The 18,682-nt window shown below is 48.3% G+C and overlaps 5 protein-coding genes across 7 annotated transcripts; 4 read left to right on the top strand and 1 right to left on the bottom strand.

Annotated features, from left to right (window-relative positions):
* Positions 1-26: 26 nt before the first annotated feature.
* Positions 27-1,902, top strand: LOC117148725. Its single transcript, XM_033316277.1, has 2 exons — positions 27-839; positions 889-1,902. The coding sequence occupies exons 1-2, from the start codon at positions 27-29 to the stop codon at positions 1,900-1,902; spliced, it is 1,827 nt and encodes a 608-aa protein (XP_033172168.1).
* A 940-nt stretch (positions 1,903-2,842) lies between these two features.
* LOC117148468 lies at positions 2,843-4,719 on the top strand. The gene is made up of 2 exons (XM_033315841.1): positions 2,843-3,189; positions 3,282-4,719. The coding sequence occupies exons 1-2, from the start codon at positions 2,843-2,845 to the stop codon at positions 4,717-4,719; spliced, it is 1,785 nt and encodes a 594-aa protein (XP_033171732.1).
* A 128-nt stretch (positions 4,720-4,847) lies between these two features.
* LOC117147447 lies at positions 4,848-7,232 on the bottom strand. Of its 2 annotated transcripts, XM_033314329.1 has the most exons (3): positions 7,142-7,232; positions 6,042-6,972; positions 4,848-5,909 (listed from the first exon to the last, which is right to left on the bottom strand). In XM_033314329.1, exons 2-3 carry the CDS (start codon positions 6,894-6,896, stop codon positions 4,887-4,889), a joined length of 1,878 nt encoding a protein of 625 aa, XP_033170220.1. In that variant the 5' UTR covers positions 6,897-6,972; positions 7,142-7,232; the 3' UTR covers positions 4,848-4,886. The 2 variants fall into 2 exon arrangements, with proteins under 2 accessions (XP_033170220.1, XP_033170221.1); XM_033314330.1 differs by having other exon boundaries at positions 6,042-7,181.
* Positions 7,233-8,483: 1,251 nt separating this feature from the next.
* Positions 8,484-14,417, top strand: LOC117148188 (defective chorion-1 protein, FC125 isoform). 2 transcript variants are annotated; one of them, XM_033315456.1, is made up of 5 exons: positions 8,484-8,705; positions 8,771-11,105; positions 11,163-11,425; positions 11,615-11,739; positions 13,702-14,417. In XM_033315456.1, the coding sequence occupies exons 1-5, from the start codon at positions 8,553-8,555 to the stop codon at positions 14,375-14,377; spliced, it is 3,552 nt and encodes a 1,183-aa protein (XP_033171347.1). In that variant the 5' UTR covers positions 8,484-8,552; the 3' UTR covers positions 14,378-14,417. The 2 variants fall into 2 exon arrangements, with proteins under 2 accessions (XP_033171347.1, XP_033171348.1); XM_033315457.1 differs by lacking the exon at positions 13,702-14,417 and having other exon boundaries at positions 11,601-11,707.
* A 243-nt stretch (positions 14,418-14,660) lies between these two features.
* LOC117148716 lies at positions 14,661-16,678 on the top strand. The gene is made up of 2 exons (XM_033316265.1): positions 14,661-15,485; positions 15,539-16,678. Exons 1-2 carry the CDS (start codon positions 14,661-14,663, stop codon positions 16,676-16,678), a joined length of 1,965 nt encoding a protein of 654 aa, XP_033172156.1.
* Positions 16,679-18,682: the final 2,004 nt, after the last annotated feature.

The following is an 18,682-nucleotide window of genomic DNA, read 5'->3' as shown; positions in this document are numbered from 1 at the left end:
ATTGAGCCAGCTCAGGTCCCGGCGGGATGAACATCAGCGCACTGCTCAACTCGTACTACGATTTGTCCGGGGAGCAAATGAATCACATCAACGAGTTCGTGGCCCGGGCAGTGCTCCACGTAGTGCACCACTACATCCTGAGTGTGACCCCGTCGTTGGTTTTGACCCTTTGTTGCCGGAGCAATCACACGTGCAATTTCTACAACGAGATGATGAACACCTTGTTCCGGGAATGGGGCTTGGCCCCGCTGCAAATCGTCAATGTACTGCGTGGTGTTCCGTGGCATCCGGTTCCGGGTCGTCGGCACTTCAATGTCATTTTCACCGACTCCTTTGCCGCCTTCGAGGAAATCCGGATGGAGTACTATTCCAGAGAGTACAACTACAATGAGCACTATTTCATATTCCTGCAGGCCAGGGATCGTCTGCTGCAGGGCGAGATGCGGCTGATCTTCGACTACTGCTGGCGCTATCGGCTGATCCATTGCAGCATCCAGGTGCAAAAGTCCAACGGGGACATCCTATTCTACAGCTACTATCCTTTTGGAGAGCATGGTTGCTCGGATATGGAACCGCAGCTAATCAATCGCTATAATGGCAGTATGCTGGTCGAACCGGATTTATTCCCTCGCAAGTTGAGAAACTTCTTTGGGTGCCCCCTAAGATGCGCCCTTTGGGATGTCCCTCCCTTCCTTACATTGGATGAGGACCAGGAAGAGGTACTGCTCGTCAATGGTGGCTACGAGGGTCGGTTGCTCCTGGCGCTTGCCGAGAAAATGAATTTCACAATTGCTGTTCGAAAGGTACATGTCAATATGAGAGATGAGGCTCTGGAAATGGTGAGTCCTTTCATTTTCCAAGGAACATATTACATTCCACATTTTCCAGCTGCAACGAGACGAAGCGGACTTGACTCTGGGCGGGATTCGTCAGACGGTGGGCAGGGGCATGGTGGCCACCTCGACGCACAACTATCACCAGACCCGCGAGGTGTTTGGAGTCCTCGCCTCCAGCTATGAACTGAGTTCCTTCGACATCCTCTTCTATCCGTACCGCCTACAGATTTGGATGGGAATCCTCGGCGTGGTGGCCTTGTCCGCTCTCATCCAATTGGTCGTTGGCAGGATGTTGCGGGAGCGCATGGGGTCACGGTTCTGGCTAAATCTGGAGCTAGTCTTCGTGGGCATGCCGCTGTTGGAGTGTCCCAGATCGCATACCGCTCGTCTTTATTGTGTCATGCTGATGATGTACACCTTGATCATCCGGACAATCTATCAGGGCTTACTGTACCACCTGATACGAACCCATCAACTGAATCGTTGGCCACAGACCATTGAATCACTGGTGCAAAAGAACTTCACGGTGGTGCTGACACCCATTGTGCAGGAGGTGCTGGACGAGATTCCCAGTGTGCAGCACATGAGATTCCGCCTGCTGGAGGGCAGCTCCGAGCTGGATCCCCTGTACTTTCTGGAGGCTAACCACCAACTGCGGCAGCATGTCACCGCCTCCGCCCTGGATATTTTCATCCATTTCAATCGCTTGAGTGCGGAGAAAGTGCATCAGAGGGGAGAGCAGGGGTCAGGAGCTCACTTTGAGATCGTTCCGGAGGACATCATCAGCATGCAGTTGACGATGTATCTGGCCAAGCACTCCTTCCTCATCGACCAGCTCAACGAGGAGATTATGTGGATGAGATCAGTGGGTCTGCTCTCCGTTTGGTCCAGGTGGGAACTGTCCGAGAGCTATTTGCGCAACGAGCAGAGCTTCCAAGTCCTCGGCACTATGGAGCTATATGCCATCTTTTTAATGGTCATGGTCGGCCTGATCGTTGGCCTGCTTGTCTTTATCCTGGAACTTGTGTCAATGCGATCCATTTATTTAAGGAAACTTTTTACGTAGTTTTGTACTAAAAGATATATTTAGATAGCTATAAATCATACGAGTGAATAGTATCTTTATCTTCAATTCAAAGGTGTTTTATTACAATAGAAGTTATAAAACGATTTACTTACATTCATTTATTTATTTTTATTTTATATTATTTATAAATATATTTATTAATATTTGCGAACTTCTTATATAAGGATTAGAATATATTTTCAAGTGTGGGTGACTGTGGCAGGCGTGTGGTCTCTATAGAGGTCAGGACATTATCCGGCTATTTGTAAACCTCTTACGGCCGACATGGTGCTCGCATGAACCTGACACTGACGGGGTGTTACCGGCAGTATCCACACACCCACCTAGCAGGCACCCGCCGACAAACTCCACCCACTCCATCCACAGGTGTGTGTGTCTGTGCCGCTGATGGTGTTAATTTATGGTTATGCGCCTCATGCATAATACTGACACCCGAAACCTGTCACGCACATGCCTCCGGAACGGTTCAGGTGGGTGGTTGGTTGGTTGGTTGGCTAGATTCCTGACTGGCTCCGATGGTGGGGCGTTTGGGTGGTGGCCATGGGGTGCTCGCCCGTACGCAGCAATTAGTCTAAGTGATGAACACAGATTTGTTAATGCATTACCGTTACAGGCACGTTACTAGAATTAATTTGAATCGCTTGGGAAATTTAAGTCAAATAATAAGGTTAAAATGATAGCTACCTTATTTACACATTTGATTTTCTTGCTATAAGAGATCAATGCAAGGGAGTTATAAAGTTCATTTATAATTTCTTTGTGTGTTATACACTAATGAAACATACTGTATGCGTTGCAGATTTTTCCAAATTGATAGTGCAGCCCCAAAATCCCTAACCAAAACAAATCTAGTCCCTTGGTTGGCGAGAACTCAATCAAATAAATTCGCAAAAATGTTGCCAAATGTTTCACATTCGCCATGGACATTCGTTGCGTTGTGGCACTGCTCCTTGGTCTTTGTAAAGTGCAAGCGGTTCTGTGGCCCCACCAACATCCTTTGGAGGAGCAACTGGCTAGCCAGATTTCCGCTACTCTGCAAAAGATTTTCATCAATGGCCTTGCGGTTCATAATTTTAGTGTTTTTATCAGCACCGCCTACGAGGAAATGGACAGGGATCGGGTGATTCTGGTACATCGAGTGCTTCATCGAAATCTATATCAGCCGAATTCCCCAGTGCCCGTTGTCTTGGCCTCCAAGATGAATCGAAAGATGACCGCCCAAGTCTTCACCCAGTTGCTCTTCGTCCAGAATGCTGAGCAGGCCATGTAAGTTGCAATGTATTTTGCATAAAATATATAAGGTTACATATTACATAATGATTTTAGCATTAACAACTTACATTTAATTTCCTTTTTAGTGCCATTGCCGAGGGAGTGAACAGAAACGGGCTCTGCGTTATCGTATTGCTGACATCCCAGCCGGAACGACCCATTATGACGAAGATTTTCACGTATTTTATGCAGGAACGATATAACATCAACGTAGTGATCCTGGTGCCCCGTTTGCAGGGAGTGCTAGCCTTCAATGTCCGGCCGTACACACCCACGAGCTGCTTGAGCTTGGAGCCAGTGGAAACTGACATAAAAGATGGCGATTTATGGGACGTTTTTCCGAGCCGATTAAAGAACCTACATGGATGTCCATTGAGCGTGATCGTGTGGGATATACCGCCCTATATGCGAATAAATTGGAAGAGTAGTGATCCGATGGACGGACTGGACGGATTGGATGGGCGGCTCCTACGGATCGTAGCTCGCAAGATGAACTTTACGCTAAAATTGATTCCCAATGAACCGAATGGACTGATTGGTGGCTCCAGTTTTATGAATGGCACCTTCACGGGAGCCTACAAAATGCTTCGCGAGAGAAGGGCCAATATCACCATAGGATGTGCTGCCTGTACACCAGAAAGATCCACCTTTTTGGAGGCCACTAGTCCTTACAGCCAGATGGCCTACATAATAGTGTTGCAGGCCAGAGGCGGGTATAGTATCTATGAGGTTGTGCTGTTCCCTTTCGAAAAGTACACCTGGCTGCTGCTCAGTACGATATTGGGTCTTCATTGGATTGTGGGCAGTCGGTGGCGAATGCCATCCCCCATTTTGGCCGGTTGGATGCTCTGGATCTTTGTCATTCGGGCCAGTTACGAGGCATCCGTTTTTAACTTTATACACAATTCACCGGTGAAGCCATCTCCTCGCACTTTGGAGCAAGCTTTGAGTGGTGGCTTCCGGTTCATCACCGATCATGCCACCTATCGGATGACCCTGCAGATATCGTCTTTTCAGGGCAAAACTTCAATATCTGCCGGACAGCCAGTGGATGTATTTGATGCTCTCTTGAAGTCTCCCTGGAAGACAGGCGCCTTCACCAGTCGCGCCTTTTTAGCCGATCACTTGGTTAGGCATCGGAAACATCGCAATCAGCTGGTGATTTTGGCCGAAAAGATCGTCGACAATATGCTTTGCATGTACTTTCCCCATGGCTCCTATTTCGCCTGGGAGATCAATAATCTTCTTTTCAATATGCGCAGCTTTGGCATATTCCAGCACCATTCGCAGATCCTCGCCTGGAACAATATGCCCACGACCACGGATACGGATTCGCCGGGTAAAACAATTCATTCCTCTAAGGAGAGTGCAGCCACGGGATTTGCTGAGTCCATGAGCTTCGTCGTAGCAGCACTGAATTGCTTGATGGGAGCACTCTGTGTTTCCATTGTGGTTTTCGGTCTGGAGCTGCTGAGTCAAAGACGCCGCTGGTCGGGATTAGCATGGCTGTTTGAAAGAGTTTGAGTGGTATTTAATTATTCTGAACGTATATTAAAATTAAAAACATTTATGCATAAGGCGCCCAAACTAACTAATATGTTTTGCGCCATTATTTTTTATTAACATAATTAATATAATAGTTTTAAACAGATCCAATTTACGTTTTTTAACAAATTAATATGATTAATATATTATGCCGCGTATCTGTTAATTACATTCAAAGCCCTGCGTAATCTTCTATGATTCCTGGTCAAGATCTCCAGGATAAAGACAATTAAGGCCAGCAGATATAGCCCTGCGCAGCAAACAAAAATTCCACTTAGTCGCCAGATGGAGAGTGGCTTGGGTTCCAGGTTCCGCCGCTTGCCCACTTGTTTAATTCGGTCCATATACATCTTTCGATACCGGGCAACGATGCCTGATGACATCATGGCCATGATTAGACGATCGATTCGCCTCTTGAAGTAGGAATGCGGTCGCATGTAGAAGGTTAGGGGGGCGGTCATCAGTGGATCGGGCAGAACGGTCAGGTGCCTTTTATTTGGTCCCGATCGAAAGTCAAACTGGTTGATAGTGGGCTGTAGAAGAGGCACTGCGATACCTGGGTTATCCTCATCACGGAGCCGGTACAGTGACTCCTCATGTGAGAGCACCACATGGAAATTGGTGTTGGGCATCGAATCCTTGAAGACCGTCCGCAGGGCGGGCAGAATACGGAACTCATAGTCCTTGGCCTGCACCTCGCCAAGGGATTTAATAGGTGATCGCACATCAACATCCTGGAGGAGGAGGTATAACTGACCCGTATAGGCGGCCCGGAGGATCAGTGATTGCAGGAGCCACATCACCAGAATGTATCTGGCAAAGTTCCTTTGTGGATTATATAAAGCCAGAGCGCCGAGCAGACTGGCCCACATGCTCATAAAGGGAAGACGATTGCGTCTGCCCAGCACCAGGCTTCTCAATCGCGGCACAGCAGTAATTTTCAGAAGAAAAATCATCAGGAAGCCGAAGATCAGACTAACCAGGATGCAGGACCAAATTATGTAGCGAAAGGGTCGTGTCAATCGTCCCATGGGCGATATGGATCCCCCACTCGGAACTACAAGTACAATCGGAAAACTTGTGTACGATATACTGGGTAGCATCAGATCCGAACGGGCTTTGCTGTACATAAAGCAAACGAATGTCAGATTCACCTCGCCATCGACCATCTGCAAAGGAATACGTATACTTAATAAAATAATGGTTCATTACGTATACGACCAGTGGGTCCGCTTGAATAAGTGCGTTTAAATAGACATTAATTAAATAATTTATGCTGAAGAGCTCTAATGTTTCCATACCATTTTTAGGATTCCCGTAAAATTTCCATCAGGCAAAATTTCGCCGCGGTTCTTATCCTTCCGCTCTACCATTTTAATAGTAAAGTTCATCCGCTCGGCCAGGGATCGGAAAATCAAGCCCTCGATGCCGTGAATGCTTCTGCCTCCCGGAGTCTTCGGATCATCTTCGATGATCACATATGGCCGATGCTCAAAAGTTGCAACCACCAGTTCACAGCCATGCAAGTTGGCCAATTTTCTGGGGAAAAGCGGCTTGGTAAGACCGATTCCGGTCGCCGGAGCGGGTAGATCCTGGAAAGCAGTATAGTAGACAGGCAGCGAGGACTGACAGTGATGCGGTCCATAGGGATAGTAAGTGTACAAATGGACCGTTTCATCTCTTTGCAGAAACACATTCACATTCAGCACATACATATTTAACAAACGCCGAAACATGATCTTCAGTGACTCCATGGGCTGATCCTCCAGTCCGGTATAAACGACCAGAAAGAAGCCATTTCTCTTGTACGGACTGCCCAACTGATTGAGGTACATCTCCAAGCGGAAGTATGAACGCAAGCTGTCCAGGAACCAGATAGCAGTGGGTCTGCCCGTTAATCCACTTGGAGGTGGCGGATCTGTATCGGTTTCCGTCATCTCCACACGGTCATCCTCCAGCAGAAACTGGATTCTTCCCGTGCCCGAAGATCTGCCCAGGGCAGCATCTATCAGATCGTTGTGCAGCCTCCTGCTTTCCCGACTGGTGGGGAATTGCACCACCGCCAGTGGTGTGCTGGTGGCCATTCCATAGTAGTTATCTATGGCCCAAACGAGGGCGTAAACCAGGCTCACATTGTGCACGGCGCTGGGCAACATCGTGCTTCATCGGCGGCTCCTAGCAAACTGATGTCCTGCACTTTGGCCAACTCCATCGCATGACGGGTTTGCAACGCTGGAAATATGAATTGGTCACATTATTGGATGAGCTTAATGCCAAAACTTCCTGATTACTAAAGGTTTAACATCTTTGCAAAAGTACTACTCCAAATTATTGTTCGATTATTATAATGATTTTTGTAAATAGTTTGTTATATTTTTATTTAGATAGCAGTTCTCATTACACTTGTCATTTTTTTCGGTGCATCAGCTCGTTATTAGTATCTAAACAGGAATCACTTAACTGACGGGTCAAATTGCGTGCTGAAAGCTCTATCGGCGAAATCTGAAAATGCAAATGCACAATAAATTAACTTTAAATATATAAAATCTAAAAAGCCGTATGTTTATTGCTTTCACATTTCATGAGTAAATACAAAAAGGGCAAGGTAAATATACTTGAATGTAGGTTATGGAAAATATTTGATTACATTGGCAATATTCCAATAATTACTAAACATATTTTTTAACACCTTTGCATTGCTTTTTTGCTTTTTGACAAGCCTGACATATTTTTGCAGAGCTCGAGGGTTATTAAAAAATAAATAAAACAAAGAGTTTTAAGATATCAATTATAGTCAAAAAATGTATCTTATTCTTTGCCATACCACAAATCATTTTAAGATTTTAATTCAATGAGTTTTTTCTTTAGGCGGCTTACGCATTTCAGTCGCCGGAATCGTGATTAAATGTGAGATAGCTGTGGCTCATGAGTAATTTTATACAGATCAGAGTCTGCGTTAATCCGAAACCAAATCGGAGTCAGCCAAAGGTCGCTGTACCGAGTTGTAGAAATGCACCGCCTCTTTCGTTTCGCACTTTTTGCTGACCTCCACAAAAGCCACCCGCTGCGATGACAGAAGCTTTTGTTTCTCGTGTCGCTACAAGCTGCACCACCGCTGACCTCAGCAAGCCACGGTGGTGGAACTGGTGGTGTTGGTGGTGCTTCTGGTGACACATAAACCACAAGACGATCGCAAGAATTCTACGGATCCACGCTTGAAGGGCAGACACACCACGGCCCTCAACAAAAATCAGGGGCGGATTACGCTGCAGTGTATATCTTTCTTTCATAATGGTTCTTTAAATGTTATAATATTACCGTTTCCCGTTTAAATATTTACTTCATAGCAATTGGTTATTAGTGGCAGAAGAGTCACGTGAAGATAACTCTTGCTATTGATTTCCCGGCTTTGTGGCTAAATTGAGTCTATTTTCGGCGCCTTCCGTGTGATTCCAGACCTGATTTCGTTCATACTGTCTACTGTGCATCATTTGCGCTGAATTCGTGGAAAAAGGTGGTGAGCGGAATAGTTGGGCAAGGTTTTTTGCAGCAAATGCAGCTGCGACGGCTGCTGCGCTCTGTTTTTCAATTGGGGGCACACACACGGAAACACTGTCCGTTCCCCGGTGCGTGTGGCGGACCCGGGTCCGGGTCACGAATTTGAAGACGTCTGCAGTTCTTCGCCGCCGACGCGGTGGCAAAAAATCTATTTGGACGACCAACCGGCGGCAGTCGGCAGTCAGTCGGCCAACGAGCTCCGGCGAACACAGATCGATCTTCAGCGATTTTTCCGAGTTTTGCCCAAACCCAGGATGAGATTGTATAGCCTTCTGCCGCTCCTGGCGCTCCTTGTCGTCCAGGCTGCCGGACAAAGTCAAGTAACCTCTGATGATCCTGCAACGGATGCTGGATCAACGACCAACTCCACCGCGGACACCAAACCAAGGGTTCCAAGTCAGGATGAGGTGGGTGCGAGTAAAGATTAATCATTGACTTTGTTTAATGCAACTTTCTCTATTATATTTTTTAGATACTTGGCCAGATGCCGCCCATTAACCCCATCCGCACTGGCAATCCCCAGATGGACGCATTTTACATGATGTTCCCGGCGTTGGGCAGCCTGCTACGCTGGGGTAGCCTTTTCCCGGCCTACTCGATCCTGGGCGCCATTCCCGACAATCTACAGCCTACAGCGGCAGCCTCGAAGGTGGTCCTCGTCCTGGCCGATGATGCGACGGCCAAGACCCGAGTTGCCCGTCAGAATCCGCCACCAAATCCACTTGGTCAGCTAATGAATTGGCCCGCTCTGCCGCAGGACTTCCAACTGCCTTCCATGGATCTGGGACCGCAAGTGGGCTCGTTTTTGTCCCAACTGCCTGCTATGCCTTCCATGCCTGGTCTTTTGGGTGCCGCTGCTCCAGTTCCCGCTCCAGCTCCTGCTCCCGCTGCTGCTCCTCCGGCGCCAGCTCCAGCTGCGGATCCTCCGGCACCACCAGCTCCAGATGCAGCCCAACCAGCCATACTAGGACAAGCCGCTCTGCAGAACGCTTTCACGTTCCTTAATCCGTCTAACTTCGATGCCTCCAGTCTTCTGGGCCAGAGTGTACCCACATTTGCTCCTCCCAATCTTGATTTCGTCGCCCAAATGCAAAGGCAATTCTTCCCGGGAATGACACCGGCACAACCTGCTCCCGCTGGAACGGATGCCCAGGCCTCCGACATTTCCGAGGTGAGGGTACGTCCTGAGGATCCGTATTCGCGAGAGGCCCAGATGAAGATCAAATCGGCACTTGAAATGGAGCAGGAGAGGCAACAACAGGTTCAGGTCAAGGATCAGGAGCAAGTGCCACTCCTCTGGTTCCGAATGCCCACTACTCAGAATCAGGATGCGACTGAAGAAAAGACTCTGGAGGATCTGCGGGTGGAGGCCAAATTGAGGGCCTTCGAGCGCCAGGTGATAGCCGAATTGAAAATGCTGCAGAAGATCGAACTTATGGCTAAGCAGATGAGGTCTAGCGCCGCCGCGCAGAACGGAGATACACCCTACAGAATTAGTTATCCACTGAGTCGGACACCCATTCACAAGATCACACGTGCTGATATTGAGCAAGCCCTTCGAGATGATTATGTCCGCCGATTGGTCAACAAGGAGGCTCAACGAAAGGCCAGAAATTCTGGCATAAACACCCAGAAGGCAAATGCCTTGAAGCGACAGGCCAAATCCCAGGATCAGACTCTGTCCAAGGAGGATATCGTCCAGATTATGGCGTATGCCTATCGCATGGCCAACGAACAGATGGAGAGTGAGAAGGGCAAGCAGGACAAGGTTTACGCCGCCTACAGGTCGGAACAGAATCCAATGATGATGGAGCAAAGACAATGGTCGGAGGAGCAGGCGAAGATTCAACAAAATCAACAGCAGATCCAGCAAAATCCAATGATGATGCAGCAAAGACAATGGTCGGAGGAGCAGGCCAAGATCCAACAGAATCCACAGCAGATCCAGCAAAATCCAATGATGATGCAGCAAAGACAATGGTCGGAGGAGCAGGCCAAGATCCAACAGAATCAACAGCAGATCCAGCAAAACCCAATGATGATGCAGCAAAGACAATGGTCGGAGGAGCAGGCCAAGATCCAGCAAAATCAGCAGCAGATCCAGCAAAACCCAATGATGATGCAGCAAAGGCAATGGGCGGAAGATCAGGCCAAGGTTCAGCATGATCAACAGATGGCACAACAGATGCCACATCAAGGTCTCATGATGACGGAGCAGAGGCAAAGGCAGTGGTCAGAAGACCAAGCCAAAATTCAGCAGGCTCAACAGATGGCCCAACAGACACCCATGATGATGCCACAGATGCAACAAAGGCAGTGGACAGAGGATCCCCAAATGGTTCAGCAGATGCAACAGAGACATTGGGCAGAAGATCAGGCCAGGATGCAAATGGCCCAACAGAATCCAATGATGCAACAGCAACGACAGATGGCAGAGAATCCGCAAATGATGCAGCAAAGACAATGGTCCGAGGAGCAGACCAAAATCGAACAGGCTCAGCAGATGGCACAACAGAATCAAATGATGATGCAGCAGATGCAGCAAAGACAATGGACCGAGGATCAGGCCCAGATTCAACAGCAGCAGAGACAGATGATGCAGCAGACCCCCATGATGATGAAGGAGCGCCAGTGGGCCCAGGAGAACCCCCAGTCTGTCCAGCAGCAAGGGCCCATGATGATGCAGCAGCAGACTCCATCGATGATGCAGCGTGAAGTAGAGGACCAAGATAATGAGGCTGAGGATATCCTAGTTGGCGAGGCGGGTCCCCAAATGCCGGAGAACGAAGGCACCGCCAGGCACAAAGGTAATCTTTTCGGAGTCTTTCGCAATCCTGACTCAGTGCCATCTGTCTCCCCCACAGTCGATGCCCTGGGAGTTGGCGGCAACAAGCGCAAGAAGTCCAAGTCCAAGTCGGCGCCGCCAGCGGTGATTAACTATTACTATGCGGCACCCCAGCGTCCGGTGGTTCAGAGTTACGGAACAAGCTACGGCGGAGGTGGCTACGGATCGAATGCCTATGGTGTCCCTCGTCCAGTCAATTCCTATCAAAGTCAAGGCTACAGGGCTGCCGTGGGTAACGATGAGGTAGATGATATGCTGCGCCAGCACCAGACAATGGCCAGGGTAAGTTGAGATTAGTGTTAAACCACTCGATATACCAGACACCACTACAACCACACCACATTGAGCACCACAACCACACACACAGACACAGCCATACACTGGAACATGTAGACAGTTGCCTTCATTTGATCCATTTCATACGATTCATTCGCCTTTTTCTCATGGCATTAAACAGGCGACGCATTTCAGACAATAAACCCGAAGCAACCAGGCGAAGTCGGTGGATCGGAGAGCCAGAAGAGCAGCTCTAACCCTCCAACGACGTTGACACCAGCTCCACAAGAGCAACCGCAAGAGCATCGAGTCCACAAAAGGTTAGCACTTTTCCACAGGTTTGGGCGGGGGACAGGGGTAAATGCTACCACATCCAAGGGTTGCGGATGCGGCAGGTTGGATTGTCTGTGCGGCAGGAGTTGTCGATGCGGGAGAACAGGCTTGGAATCTAGAGCGGTTTCCAGTAGAAGTTCGGGAACTTGCCAGTGCAAAGCCAGTCGCCGGAACAGGCGTAGCGTTGAATATGGAACCTTGGAGACCATCGATGAGGGTTCTCTCAACGAACTGAGAAGAGAATATAAGCTGGGACTAAAGGAGATCACGCTGAGTCCAGATGAAGATCCCGCCGAGGCCCTGATGCGCTACAATGCGGCCTCCATTCGCGAAGCTTTGGAACGTGCCAGTATGGAACCGCTGGAGATCGGTGGGGATCAGTATGAAGAGGACGCGCAACAGGAGCCCATGGAGGAGGAGCAACTGCAGCATGATCCCAACACAGAACCCCAGTACAATCATAAGGACTTTGTGCGGCTAACCACTTCCACAGCGTCTCCAATCACAATTACCACAGAAGCTGCCACTCCCGGAGGCAATGACTCTACTTCAGAAGCACCTGTCACACCTAAAGTCACTACCACTAGCACATCCACAACTACAACAACCGAAAGCACCAAAGATGAGGGACTGGACATGCAGCAAGACTCACAGGCCGAGGCTGAGAGTTCTCATGTCACCAAGTCGATATCCAAGCAGGAGGCCGAGATCCATCAGCTGCACAGTATTGTGGAGGAGCTTAAGAATGAGATCCTTAAGCTGAATCGGCGTTGCAGCACGATAATATCAAACAATGTGGCCAAAGAACCGGTCACAGAGAAGGACCCACCCGTGGTGGAGGAACCATCAAAGCAGGAGGAGAAGCCAAAGGTGGAGGAGAAAGTGATTGCCGAAGAGCAAGCCCCAGTGGAGCAGGAGGAAGAGCTGGAAGAGGACGAGGATAGTTCCTCTACTAGTACGACCACAGAGACTCCTTCACCAAGTGGTAGTTACTCACCAAAACCTGGACTTAAGCCAGTTCTTTCCATTGCGTCGCCTAGAGTAGATGAACAAAGTGGCTCGTCCAATAAACTGGACTACGATGACGATAACAATTGGCAGCGCATTCTGGCCAATCGTGGCTATGACACGGACTACCTAACCAAATCCCATGAGCGTCAGTTTTCCCAGGGACAAAACCTCGAGATGCCCAAGAACTGTAACTACGATGGCAATGGCAGCCAGGAGTATGGCCCCTATCCGGAGTTCCAAGCAGATGAACCCAGCACGGATACGGAGGGCAAGGCTAAAAGGGCTTTAAGTGTGAAGCAACAGGCGCAGCTGCTCAATGCGGCCCTAAATGATAGTGGAAGCGATTCCAGCGATGCCACCACCACCACACTTTCTCCGTACGCGATGAGGGGAAAGTTTGTGAGACGGAGGAGCACGGCAAGAAGGGTTCCCATTCCAAAGATTAGGAAGGGGAGCGACGAGGTCTGGGTACGATCTCCTCGTCAAGCGAAAATGCCCCAACGATCTAAGAAGTCCATGTCCACGCCGAAAAAGGAAAGCTCGCAGGTGACTACGCACGCCACCGTGAGTAGCACTAAGCTGGACAGTTTGGTAGATGTGCTCAAGGATCTGTTGCGCCTGCAAATTCAAAAGGAGAAAAAATCCAGCCTGTTGAGAGCCCAGAGCAATAACCTTTCGAAAACCAAACCCAAATCCATTAAGCCCATCAAAGTCATCAAGCGAAAAAGGTTGCGCAGAAGGCAACACAAGTCTATTGCCACAACCATCAGGAGCCCCATTCAATCGAAAACATAAGATTTCAACCCATTTAACTAATTCACAGATCCCAACTAATCCTATACATAATTTAGATATAGTATAAGCATGTTCACTATTCGTTCGCAAACCATTCATATCCATCCATCTTTCATTTGCATATCCCTCGTCCATATCGCCAGTCCATCATCAGCACCATCCGAAACCGAAATCGAAAACGCACCATCATCTGACCCCCAAGTGGGTTCCATTTTCACCTTCGGCGAGGGATTGCTGCATCCGTTCATGGGTCTGCTGCCGGTGGAGAGGCCCGATGATCCCTGGAACCAGAAGCCATACGATCCTCACCATCCTCTCTACACGGGCGGTGGGAGCTACGATGCCTATCTGAGGGACGGTCGCCATCGAAGGGACACGCACATCATGGGTCAAGGTTCGCAGCATGGCATCCTGACACCCGGCATGTTGGAGAGACTTCTTCGGATCAAGATGGATTTCCAGCGTAGATTTCCCCATTTGTACAAGGGTATGCTGAATCACCATACGAATCTTACCCGTGTGGAGGTACAGCCTCCGGTTCTGGGCAAGATTTCTAGGCCGAAAACTAAGACCAAGCCCAAGGATGAGGATGAACCCGTCTTCGAATTGGGAGCCGCAGAGCGTAGCTTGTTCGAGGACGAGACCAACGATTCTCTAGAGAAAGATCCCGAACCAGAACCGGATGAGGAGGATGACCGGGATGTGGAGGAGCCAAGCGAGAGCAGTGAACCTAGGGGATTCAGCAGCAGAAAGATGAGCAGCCGGGATGAGAACGACATCGATTACTTCAATTTCGATGACGATGATGTTGATGATTGACTTTTAATATAATTGCGAATAAAAATAATATTATAAATGTAGAAACAAGAACATTTTACTAAAAAGTAAGGGCATTATTTCAAAAAGCTATCAACTGTTTTTAGCCAGCCTATAAATCTGTATCGTTAACTGTAATAGAAGCTAGTTTCCCAAGGGAATCGACTTTAATGTGATATGATTAACGCGATTGGTCTGGGCCATTACCAAAATTTCCCCGGGGATCTGAAAACTTCAGTACTTCAAAGTGGCCACATTAACACATTCCTTTGGCAACTCTTTAGCCATGAAGTACTGTTTATATATACTATCCTGCTGCTCCTTGGTGGCCTGTACAATGGAATCCAGATTGGATTGGGACTTGGCGGAAGCTCTGGCTCAAGTGGTGGCCAACTCAGAGATGGGTCGCTTCAAGACCTTGTACATATACACCCACACTAGTTCCCAGTCAACTGGTGCCCATTTGGAGGAGCTGCTTGACCAGGTGCTAATGATTCTGCCTAACAATTTGCAGGCACGTAGGCTCTTGCTCCAGCAGTCCATGGAGTATAAGCCGTATGTCCATGCTGTCTTGGCTCTGGTCGATAGTCTTCCGTCTCTTTCGGCGATCTACGCTCGGATTCGAGCCACCCAGGATTTATCGCACACACTAATATACATGTCCATGCCCACGGATGCATATGGTGAGGAGATACAGGCGACCCTCCGACTTATGTGGCGTTTAAGTGTACTAAACGTGGGTGTAGTGCTGCGTCCACCTGGCGATCATATTCTTATGGTCAGTTACTTTCCATTCAGTGCGTTACACGGCTGCCAAGTGATCTCGGCCAATGTTGTAAATCGCTACCAAGTGGGCACAAAACGTTGGGTTAGCCCAGATTACTTTCCCAGCAAGTTGGGGAATTTCTATGGCTGCCTTTTGACCTGCGCCACTTGGGAGGATATGCCCTATTTGGTTTGGCGTCGCGATGGCAGTGGCAGCTTTGTGGGCATCGAGGGTGCCCTGCTTCAGTTCATGGCTGAAAATCTTAATTTTAGTGTGGGTCTCTATTGGATGAACAAGGAGGAGGTGCTGGCCACTTTCGATGAGTCGGGCAGAATTTTCGACGAGGTGAGTCTTGGATCTAAATCTAGAATTTGTAATACAAGTTGTGTAATTTTCAGATCTTTGGCCATCACGCCGACTTCTCCCTGGGTGGATTCCACTTCAAGCCCAGCGCTGGGAGTGAGATTCCCTACTCCCAGTCCACCTACTACTTCATGAGTCACATTATGCTGGTGACCAATCTGCAGAGTGCTTACTCCGCCTACGAGAAGCTTTCCTTTCCCTTTAGCCCGCTTTTGTGGAGAGCCATTGGCTTGGTCCTGATCCTGGCCTGCCTGCTCCTCATGCTGGTGGTGCGCTGGTGTCATCACGAGGAATTGCCAAGGAATCCTTACTATGAGCTGTTGGTCCTGACAATGGGTGGAAATCTGGAGGACCGATGGGTGCCACAAAGGTTTCCCAGTAGATTGATCCTGCTTGCTTGGCTGTTTGCCACCTTGGTTCTTAGGAGTGGCTACCAGTCGGGAATGTATCAGCTGTTAAGGCAGGATACCCAAAGGAACCCACCACAAACTATTTCAGAGGTGCTGGCCCAGCATTTCACCATTCAGTTGGCTGAGGTCAACGAGGCAAGAATCTTGGCCAGTTTGCCGGAATTGAGTCCCGAGCAATTGGTTTACCTGGAGGGCAGTGAGTTGCAATCCTTTCCGGATCTGGCTAAGCAAAGTGGCTCATCAGCCCGGGTGGCCATTCTTACGCCGTACGAGTACTTCGGTTACTTCAGGAAGGTGCATCCGATGAGCAGGAGATTGCACTTGGTGCGGGAACGCATCTACACCCAGCAGTTGGCCTTTTATGTGAGGCGTCACTCGCATTTGGTTGGTGTGCTAAACAAGCAGATCCAACATGCCCATGCCCATGGATTTTTGGAGCACTGGACGCGGCAGTATGTCAGTGCCGTGGATGAGAAGGACGAGAGTGTGGCCAGGATAGCCTCCACATCTTATAGCACCCTGGATGGCATCGATGGCGACCCGAGTCTATCGGAGTCGGAGGACCAGCAGGTGGCTCCCGTTCGCCAAAATGTACTCTCAATGCGGGAACTAGCTGCTCTCTTTTGGCTCATCCTCTGGGCGAATCTCGGAGCAGTGGTTGTCTTCGTTCTGGAGTTGCTGTTACCCAGAATAAAACTTAGGAAAATATCAATGAAAATGAAAAGTAACATAAAAAAGCGATTATCTAATTTGGTTAGGGAATAGAGGGACACATAAACCCATCGTTAATATCCAAAGAAAATACTCAAAACTTAAACAAACGACCAAAAAAATAGTGTTGCAATTAAAATTAACATGACCTTAATAAATTCGTATCGTTTTAACGAGAATAATACTGATTTCCCTGTTTGGAAATGTCACGTTCTTTCTGCTAGAAGGCATAAATAATGCCAGATTTATTTGCGGGCCAGGCGTTTTAATTAAATTACTTCATAATCCACAGAGTCGACGAGAGCCAGTGCCACTCCCACTTCCACTCTGTCCGCCCCTTCCACAACAAAGGACATCCCCTTCAGCTGCGAGGATGGCTTCCAGGATAGTTGGCCAAAGTGTTCGCTGCTCGTATCGTAAAAACGCAAAACGTTTTATCTAAAAGCGATAAATTTTGAAAACCAAAACTTGCGCTAGCGAATCAACCCCCACCGATCTGAACGCCCCTCCCCCCTCTCTCTCGAATAGTTGTCCTTCAGCCGCCCAGCAGAACCCACCAAACCGAACTCCGAAACCCCAATCCACCCGCCGCACACATAGACATCAATTTTGTGTGTGCTTCTTGCCGGCAATCCTTGCAACATTTGCGGCTGCCGTTGTCGCCATCGACTGGTTGGTTACATGTAAGTGCTGCCATTGCCCCCTGAACCCCCTAACCGACCCCGCTCTCGGCCGCCATCCTTGGCAATCTCTTGCTGCTTTGCTTATCGCCTCGCACATTTGAGCTTTTTGAAATTTCTCGCCACAAAAACTGTCTGTAATGGGCACAACGTTGCCCGGCTTCGGTTTTATGCACTCGCAAAAAAAACTTAATTTTCAATGAAGGTAAATATTTACGAAACTATTGTGAACTTGATGTGTATGTGTAAAAACTCGGACTAAGTTAACTAAAAGCGCAGTTTGATAAATTCACAAGAAATATTCGTATCACAAAGTATAGTTCTGCGTGTTGTTGCCTAAGTTCCTTGCCTCTCTGTGCCCCCAAAGTTTCCGACTCATCCTTGGGAGCCAACTAGTCAACGACATCGTCTTCGTCCTTGTCGTTCGCTGGAAAATTCAAGTAAATGTATTGAACTTAAGCTCATTGCCTGCGATGTCGTTTTCGAAGCAGTCGCAGTCAGCGTCTGAAGCGATACATCCCATCCAGCAACCGGCGTCCACCACCCCCATCTACATTTTCCATTTCGCAACCGCTTTTCCACCCTCTCCCCCCCCAAACCTCTTTAATACGCTGCGCTGTTTAGGGAAAAATCAAGCAAAAAGGAGCCAAACTTTATGCAATTCCTTTTATAAAATGTTTCCTATTTTTGATTTTTATGCATCATTCACAGGAGGCTCTTTTGTTAAGAGCTTGAAAGAGAGTTTTATGATGAAATTTAAAAGGTTATGTGGTTCGAAATATAGAATATTAATATAATTGCTATTATAGATAGAAATATGAGTTATACACAAAATTGATTTTTCCAAATTCAAATTCAAATGAAATGTTCTTGTCATAAGCTAACATCACTCATACGCCATGTAAGCCCAAATAAATGATTTTACCATGGGTGCTCTGTCCAATGCCGCCACTTCAGCTCAACTCGCAGATCCGTTACCCAGTTTTTTTTGCAGCTCAGTCTGAACTACTCTCGGCAATTGCCACTGCCACATCCACTGCCACTGCCACCACCACTGCCACATCCTCGTCCTCATCTCCATCCATTGCCGCAATACTTTGGCTCGTTTGGCAATGAATTTTTATGGCGCGACTTTTACGTCAGCATCATCCCGGGCACAGGGGCGTGGCTTCAGGGAGGGGCAGCAAAATGTTGAAACCTAGACCAAAAGTCGGAGTCTGATGGAGCGGAACCCTTCAAGGCGAGACATGGCTGCTCGCTAAACAAACATATTCATGACGAGATTATGCTCGCCCATCCAAACCGCTGTTGCACTTAAAAATTTGCATTGGCCAAAGGGGCAACCAAGGGGTTGCGTACTAAAAAAGGAAGCGGGATG

The sequence above is a fragment of the Drosophila mauritiana genome, chromosome X (genome assembly GCF_004382145.1).
Source record: "Drosophila mauritiana strain mau12 chromosome X, ASM438214v1, whole genome shotgun sequence".
Taxonomy (NCBI): Eukaryota; Metazoa; Arthropoda; class Insecta; order Diptera; family Drosophilidae; genus Drosophila; species Drosophila mauritiana.
This window is presented reverse-complemented; position numbering and strand designations above follow the sequence as displayed.

Coding starts and splice junctions, on each gene's coding strand:
- LOC117148725 (XM_033316277.1), top strand. CDS start 27: ATGAACATCAGCGCACTGCTCAACTCGTACTACGATTTGTCCGGGGAG. Junction 840..888: donor GAGATGAGGCTCTGGAAATG/GTGAGTCCTTTC, acceptor CACATTTTCCAG/CTGCAACGAGACGAAGCGGA.
- LOC117148468 (XM_033315841.1), top strand. CDS start 2,843: ATGGACATTCGTTGCGTTGTGGCACTGCTCCTTGGTCTTTGTAAAGTG. Junction 3,190..3,281: donor CAGAATGCTGAGCAGGCCAT/GTAAGTTGCAAT, acceptor TTTCCTTTTTAG/TGCCATTGCCGAGGGAGTGA.
- LOC117147447 (XM_033314329.1), bottom strand. CDS start 6,896: ATGTTGCCCAGCGCCGTGCACAATGTGAGCCTGGTTTACGCCCTCGTT. Junction 5,910..6,041: donor TTACGGGAATCCTAAAAATG/GTATGGAAACAT, acceptor ATTCCTTTGCAG/ATGGTCGATGGCGAGGTGAA.
- LOC117148188 (XM_033315456.1), top strand. CDS start 8,553: ATGAGATTGTATAGCCTTCTGCCGCTCCTGGCGCTCCTTGTCGTCCAG. Junction 8,706..8,770: donor GGGTTCCAAGTCAGGATGAG/GTGGGTGCGAGT, acceptor TATATTTTTTAG/ATACTTGGCCAGATGCCGCC. Junction 11,426..11,614: donor AGCACCAGACAATGGCCAGG/GTAAGTTGAGAT, acceptor GACGCATTTCAG/ACAATAAACCCGAAGCAACC.
- LOC117148716 (XM_033316265.1), top strand. CDS start 14,661: ATGAAGTACTGTTTATATATACTATCCTGCTGCTCCTTGGTGGCCTGT. Junction 15,486..15,538: donor CGGGCAGAATTTTCGACGAG/GTGAGTCTTGGA, acceptor TGTAATTTTCAG/ATCTTTGGCCATCACGCCGA.